General features: G+C 57.1%; 1 protein-coding gene across 4 annotated transcripts in view; it reads right to left on the bottom strand.

The window, feature by feature from the left end:
- Positions 1–437: 437 nt before the first annotated feature.
- The window catches only part of ATP6V0A1 (ATPase H+ transporting V0 subunit a1), a 61,473-nt gene continuing 54,522 nt past the window's right edge, over positions 438–7,388 (bottom strand). For all 4 annotated transcript variants that reach the window (XM_029212530.1, XM_029212529.1, XM_029212532.1 and 1 more), the window contains one exon: positions 438–2,047. In XM_029212530.1, coding sequence (XP_029068363.1) covers positions 1,954–2,047 — 94 coding nt within the window. In that variant the 3' untranslated portion in view covers positions 438–1,953. The remainder of the gene's footprint in view (positions 2,048–7,388) is intronic.

Here is a 7,388-nt window from a genome sequence, read left to right as displayed (position 1 = left end):
CAGGGCTCAAAATAGCCAGGCTGCTGAGCCTTGGAGAGCACGCTCACAGAAGAGGGAGAGGAGGGTGGGCAGACGTCCAGGTCCCTGCTTCCCCTGGCTGTTTGCGTGTGTGGTGCAGAAAGCGGGACGGAGATGGGTCCCCATGGGTCCCCAAGTCCCCTCCCCCACATGGGTAGTGTCTGAAAAGCTGCCTTGGCTCAGGGAGTGGGGCTCAGGGAGTGGGAAGGCCCTTGGGAAACCTGAGATAAGGTGAGAATTTCACAAACTAACTGCCTGGCCAGGGCCACTGCAACTGCGGTCTTTGATCAGAGGAAAAAGCAGAAATGCTGGCAGAGGGAAGTGGCAGGTGTAAGGATACTAGGTGGGCTCAGGAGGGCTGAGCCTTGAGTGACGCAGGGGCTAGGGGCTGTAGGCACGCAGACAAGCAGCCTCCCTGACAGAGTCAAACACACTTTATTCCCCACGGGAATGTCTGAACAGAAGGGCCTTGGGCAGGGTTCCTGGTAAAGAACTCTGCTTCAAACCCCTGCCGTAAACAGAGCAAAGATCATCATGTAAACCACAGGGACCTGACGGAAGGGGGCTCTGCACAAGGGCTGGGTCGGGTCACACTGGCTACTGCGCGGTGAAGCTGGGGCGGGCAGCCCAGCCTGGGAGAGTCCAGTGAGCAGCGCTAAGCAGCTCCCAGACGAGCAGGGCGTAGGGGTGGGGTGGGAAGGGGCCGACCAATTGAGGGGGTCCTCTCGCCCACTGAAGGCACGGGGATCGATTTAGCTGAGGCAGCCAGGGCTGCTGTGCCAACGCATGATTAAAAGGCCCCAAGATCCACGTCCTGGCGTGGGGGCGACAGGGGCGGTGGCCCTTTGGGGGCGCTCCCCACCAGCCCTGACAGGGCAGGGCCACGCAGCTCTCACAGCTGCACGCACTGGCGGCCCTGCCAGCTGCCTCCAATCAGCAAATGGTGAATGACATTGACTTTCCCTGCCCAGGACCCACCTGCTCCACTTGGGGTCGGTGTGCAAGTGGGGAGGGGCGCCGGTGGGCAGAGCAAGGCAGGTCTGCAGGCAGAACCAGCCCTGACGTTGCGCACTCAAGACTCGTGATTGGGGGTGGGGAAAGGTCTCCGGGTCTGCACCAGGAAAGAGCATGGACTTGGACCCTCTGCCCCGAGGGCGTGCTTGTGGCCCACACATGGCCTGAGAAGCAGCCACCAGAGGAGCCAGCCAGGACCTCTGCTTTGGGTCCACCCTGCTGTGTATGTTATGCTGGGTGCTAAAGGGGCATTCTGGGAAGGAGGAGGAAAGGGTGTGAGTTCAGGGTGGGGGTCAGGAAGGTGGGGCAGGGTATCCAGGGGCCCTTGGGGCTGCCAGGGAGAAGCACGCACGCTGGCACAGTTGGGTCCAGCTGAATTCCTGATTAACGAGCACACTGAAGACCAGAGGGGGTGGGCAGAGGACAGAAACACCACCTTCCTGGACCCACCCCTGCTAATCCAAGAGTGGGGAGTGTTCAAGAGCACCCCATCCCCAACCAGGAAGGAGAGTGGCAGGAGCAGGGGCTCAAAGTCTGGGTGCGGACAGCGAAGGCGCTCCCTCCAAGCGCTCTGGGCTCCTGTGTAAATGCACAAACTGCTTCACCACCAGGGGGCAGAGGAAGGGCTGGACAGAGGCTGGAAGGGCAAGGAGGGTGCCCAGTGGGACTGGGTTTGAGTGACCGCTCGGGCCCGCTTCTCTCCAGAAAAATCACTGCACTACAACACACAAAGCTGGAGGTGGCGGGGGACCCAGGAAGGGCTGGGTCTATCTAAATGACTCACAGGTGGCTGGGGGAAGGGTGGCAGGGATGACTCAGATGCCCTGATACCCAGGGATCACAACCAACGGCAAGCGGAGCACAGCTAATCACCGTGGAGGGAGCGGGGAGGGCAGAGGGCGCACAGCCCCCCTGAGGGGCTTATTCGTCAAGCTTCCCTTCTCGGATGTGCTCGAAGGAGAAGGGTAGGAACTTGAAACCCGTCCCGCTGTAGAATTTATTCTGGAATTCCACCCTGGAGAAAGAGAAGAGGAGAGTCATCATTCCACAGAAACCTTTTGGGACTCCACAGTTGGGCCAGAAAGATGACCCAACCCTAAGCTCCCCGAGTCTCCTGCCGCCCACAAAGTCCAGACCTTGGCCTGCTCATGGCACACACAACCCTAATCCTAACACAACCTCCCACTCGTGACGCCCAGGGCCTGCCCTCGGCAAGAGTGCACACCAGTGCGCTGGTCTGGCTTCGGTTCCTGCTCCGTCCTGCTCAGCGGGGAGTGTGTTTATGCAAAACTCTCTGCAGAGGGCCATGTGCAAGAAACGCTCAGCCGGCCTGAGCCCCTAACGACGAAAGAGCCCCCCAACACCCCCTTCCTGGCAGGGCCCACAGCGGGCCTCCAAGGGAAGCTTGTGAGTAGCCACCAGCTCAGCGCAAGGAACCCTGGCAGGCGCCACTGTTTTCTTGTTTATTTCTCTTCTCGGGGGAGGAAGGAGAAGGGAGGGTTGCTAGTGAACGGTGGAGGCTTTCGACTTAGGGGAGGAAATTCCCAGGAAAGGGGGAAGTTAGGAGGGGAAGTCTTCTCAAAGCAACGGCAAAAACATCCTCCAACTACAAAAGCATCTAAGAAAGAATTCTTCTCTTGGGGACTGAAAGGAAAAACAGCTTTAGCTCCCTTCCCCGGCAGCCCAGCATCCATCCCCGATGCTCTCCCTGGGCCCTTCAAACTCTGAGGGGGCAGGAAGGAGCACACGCCTGTATGCAGAGCCAGGCTGCGAGTTCGCCCTGGATGTCTGCCCAGCAACCAAATCACCACCAAATATGGGCAGAAAAATGCATGATTCAGAGGATAAGAAAGCCAAGGAGAGCTGCCCTGAGGAATAGTTTCCACTCAGGGCTGTGTGACTCTGGGGGCCCCAGATCCCTGGGGCAGGCCGCAGGCAGCGGGTTGACTGTGACTGCACAGCAGGGCGCCAAGACGCTCTCTACCGTCATGCCCCTCACTCAGCCTTCAGCCAGGGCGGCCTCCCTCCGAGATAAAGGAGGAATCAGTGAAAAGGGAGTGGGAAGAGGACTGTCTGCTGGTAGCCCCGAGATGTCCTCAGAGGCCCCTTCAGCCCTGGGGCGCTGGCTGAGGAGCTGACTGCAGAGCGGCCAGCTCCACCCGCTGGGGAGAAGAGGGGAACAGAATTTTCTGTGCGGGCGTAAGAACAGGCAGCCTTCTCCCCGACCCCACATTCTGGGGGCCACACCAAGGCCCCCAAAGCCTCCCGGCCCCTGGAGGATTCCCATCAGTGTCTCGGCCAAGCCTCCCTCAGAGTAAATGGGATCCAGGAGAGGGTATTTCAAACTGCAGTCAGTCACAGGACTCAGCCCTGAGTCCCAACACCTGGAGAAGAGGGCCCAGCTCCTGAGGCCTCCCTTGGGGGAATGCGGTGGGGATGGGGGCAGGTTCCTGCTTCCTGCCCGCTGCTGTGACGACTGAATCCTCCACGCTGGGTACGCTGTGTCTGCACACGGCAATGGTATTTCACTCCACTCAACAGAGTACAGCCAGACGGTGGGCAACTCGCCTTGGGGTCTGTGAGGTATCTGGAACTCTGACCTCTGGCTGGCTCATCACACAAACAATTCTAACTCCAGACTGGGTGAATGGAGAAGCTGCAGACGTTCTCAAACGCCTGAGGGATCACCACCCTTCTCTTGGCATCATCCTGCCTGCCTCATCTACAGCAGGGGACACACGCCTGGGATGGGGGCACATAAGTTCTGCTGTGTGAGCAGATGGGCGGTCCCTCGGACACACCACCTGACACCACCTTGCCCACCAGCTGCTGCTCGAGGTGAGGGACTTAGGGTGGCCCCCGCCAGGGACATCTTGGGTATCTCAGCGTCAGCCTGACTTCGCCTCCCTTCTCAGCCGTGCTCACCCTACCCTCCCGGCGCAAAGCTGGAAAGCAGTTTCCCTGTTGGTCACCCCGCCCTCTCCTCCCTCCCAGCCAGGGAGCTGGGTGCTTCCTGAGAAAGGATAAACATGAAGTTCTCTGGGCCGGGGCACAGCGGGGCCCCGCTGGCTGCCCTGCAAGTTCTTCCTTCTTGAGGGGCTCTGCTCGGGGCACCTCCATGGACCCCGCCACGCCCCAGGCCACTAAAACGCATCTCAGGATTCAGCAGATGTGAGGAGAGCCTCAGGCAGTCAGAGGGGGTTCTCTGTCACCCCCGCCAGCTCCCGCACCTGGAAAAGGCAACCCAGTGGCCCAGAAGGACTAACTGGGAGTCCAGAGAGAGAGTGCTCCTGCCCCACGACAGAAACCATGTCTTCTCAAGTGAATGAAGGGGAAAGCCTGGGCCTCCTCCCTTGCCTGTGGGGATGTGACCGAGGGGAGACAGTTCTAGAAAGATGGTTCTGTCCCTCTCCGAGCAGTGCCGGGGCCATGAGGTCACACTTCAGGTGTTCTCGTTCTCCTGGGCAGCCACCCCGCGGGGTCCTGCTGTGGCGCCACTGAATTCCTTACAACAAACTGGTCCCCAAATCTGTCCCTTTAGCCCCCAGTCTGTGAGTGTTCATGTGGAATCCGTTAGCTAGGAAGGGATGAGGTTGCTGTGAAGGCGGGCCATGGGGTGACGGTCTTTCTGCTAATAGCAGTCCGGTGTCCACAGTGAAAACCACAAATCATACCCCTGCCTTTGCCTTTTCTGAGGAAGAAAAGACATCTCATTATGGTAGCCAAGAAGACCGAGCACAATACACACAGCTGGTGGGAGGAAAAGAGACAGACGTAACTCGGGAGGAGACAGAATTAGCAGGCGGGTGCATGAACCCGCTCACTGCTGTTTCCAGATGTCACCTGCCTCTTCATGACCCTACATGAACCTCAGACCTGTGGTTTATCCTTGCTTTCAAATCACAGGTTTTTCTTCTTGTCCCCACCAAAGAGACCCAGAACTTGTGTAACGGGGCAGCCCTTGCATCAGAATCAAGAAACCCCAGCTGAACACCAGGGGTAAAGTGACAGGTATGTAGATGCCCAGGCTGGACGCCAGGAAAAATTGCAGCGATGTCCCTGCAGCCATCTTCAGTGGGCCCAGCTGTTCCCACCCCCAAGAGGATGGCCTCAACTCGGAATTCCTGCAGTCCTGCTGGACTAAGGCCCAGGAATCCTCGAGGCATGTCCACACTAGGCCAGGAGGGGGGTGCATGAGCACCAATTTCATTCACTCCTTTCTGGTGGTGGGGGAGATGCTCCAAACAGGCCCCCAGTGATGGGATTCTGAAAGTTGCACAAAGGAGTTTTCACTGTTTTTTCTCTTCTACCCAGTATTTCCACTACCAAACAACAGCAACCACCCACCACCCTGCAAGTACAATGTGTCTGACCAGCCTACTCCTTGCAAACTGCATCTGCGAGGCATTCAAGTGGTATCATGTGCATCCCCCTGGGGTCTCCCTTCTCTCTAACGGACTGGAAGCAGATCTTTACAGGGGCCACAGCCCTCTCCGCAGGGCAGCCGCATCTGCAACTGAACACAGGTTTACGGTGTGCCAGGGCACCGTGGCAGTCACTTGGTCTGTGCATTATTTCCTACTTAATCACAGCAACCTTGTCACGTGGACATTATCATCTCTTTTCACATGAGACCAAGTGAGGTTCAGAGAGGTAAGTGCTTTCCTCAGGGTCACCCAGCCAGCACCGGCAGAGCTGGAATTTAAACTCGGGTCACCCGATTCTGAAGCCTGCTCTCTCGCCACTTGTCACTTCCTTGGGCTCGGTCAGGAGGACGTGGGAAGACACCTTCACTCGAAGGCCGCAGGTGAGCCTAAGGAAGAAGTAATCCTGCAGGCAGCAAAGCAAGACCTCCCAACCGCCTCAGCTCATTCTGGACAACAGGCCTGAGTCCAGGCGGCCCTCCGTGCTCCGTGGTGCCTGGCTCACTGCTCTCACAGGTCTGTTCCAGCTCCTTGGCTGCTGCCACCCACCCAGGGAGGATGCAACAGGCTCCCCACTTGGGCTGGAGTCAAGGTGGCGTGGTAACTGTTCCCTCAAGCCCAGGGCTCAGGAGGCGGGGAAGGGAATAGGAAAGGAAGCCAAGAGGGCAAGAAAAAGTGAGTCACCCCAGGCTGGCAGCACAGACGTCCCCTCGCACTGAGTGGTAGGAAGTGTGCTGGGGCGAGCGTGCGCTGATAAGCTGAGAGCCGGTAGCGGTAGCGTGGCCAGCCTCCTGGCTCCCAGTAAACAACAGCTGGGCGGGGAGGGGACGGGAGGCGGGAGGAGAGGGCCAGGCCTGAGAAAGCACCGTGTACTGACGCAGCAGGACGGACTCTTCTAAAGGAGCTTTTGAGGGAAGAGTAAGTCCCGGCCACGGCTCACCCTTACATGCCTCACGTTCCCCTCTGTAATTTAGAACAACAAACGGCGGAATCTTTGAGCAGGCTCAGCTGTAACCAAGCCAGGAGAAAAATCAAAGATAAAGGGAGTGGGGAAGAGGTTTCTCAGGTTCAGATTTTGGTTTTCTTCAGGTTTCGAGAAGTGATGGAGAGAGACAGTCACGGCCCTCTTCTGACCTTGAGGTCATTAACACCACAGATCATCTCGTCTAGGGAGTCCTAAGGTAGGGTCAGTGAGTTTGTGAGCCCCTAAACTGGTAAAACTGTGTGTGCACACATTGAGGGGGGTGTTTCTCTGAGGAGAGGGTCTAGAGCTTCCAGAGCCACTGGACCACAAAAGAGAGGGAGAATCATAATGTGAAGGGGGAAATGGAGACGCGAAGATGTAGGGTTTGAGGTAGGGTAGCCAGATAAAGTACGGGATGCCCAGTTTTTAGTATAAGTATGTCCCATGGACATTCGGGAAATACAGTAAAAAAAATATTCCGTTTATCTGAAATCCAAACGTAACTGAGTGCTCTGTAATTTTATTTGCTAAACCTGGCAACCTTACTTTGAGGTCATGGAGTCACAGTCCAGACCAGACCCCAGATCTCCCACTCCCTGGGACTGAGCTATCTCCATGCAGAGCCACTAAGAGCCAAAAACGTCATTAAAGAAAACTAACAAATCCAAAACCTGCCCTTCAGAAGAAGCTGCTTCCGTGTACTGAGCTAGCGTGCTATGGAGTCAAGAATCCCCCTACCCACACAGAGCTGCCAGGGGTCCTACCCAAAGACACTGGCACGATGACAGAATAAGGGGGACGAAATGAGGGCACAGTGTGCTCTAGCACTTGCCTGGACGTAGAACCTATTCCAGAGCTGCTTTCATTGCTCTGAAGACAGGAGAGAGTTATATGCCAGTGAGAAAAACCCCCAAGCAAACAAAAAACCCCAGCAGATCTTTTAAGCCATAATCAAGAGCACTGAAGAA

The sequence above is a fragment of the Monodon monoceros genome, unplaced genomic scaffold (genome assembly GCF_005190385.1).
Source record: "Monodon monoceros isolate NGI ecotype Baffin Bay Population unplaced genomic scaffold, NGI_Narwhal_1 Super_Scaffold_9, whole genome shotgun sequence".
Classification (NCBI taxonomy): domain Eukaryota; kingdom Metazoa; phylum Chordata; class Mammalia; order Artiodactyla; family Monodontidae; genus Monodon; species Monodon monoceros.
This window is presented reverse-complemented; position numbering and strand designations above follow the sequence as displayed.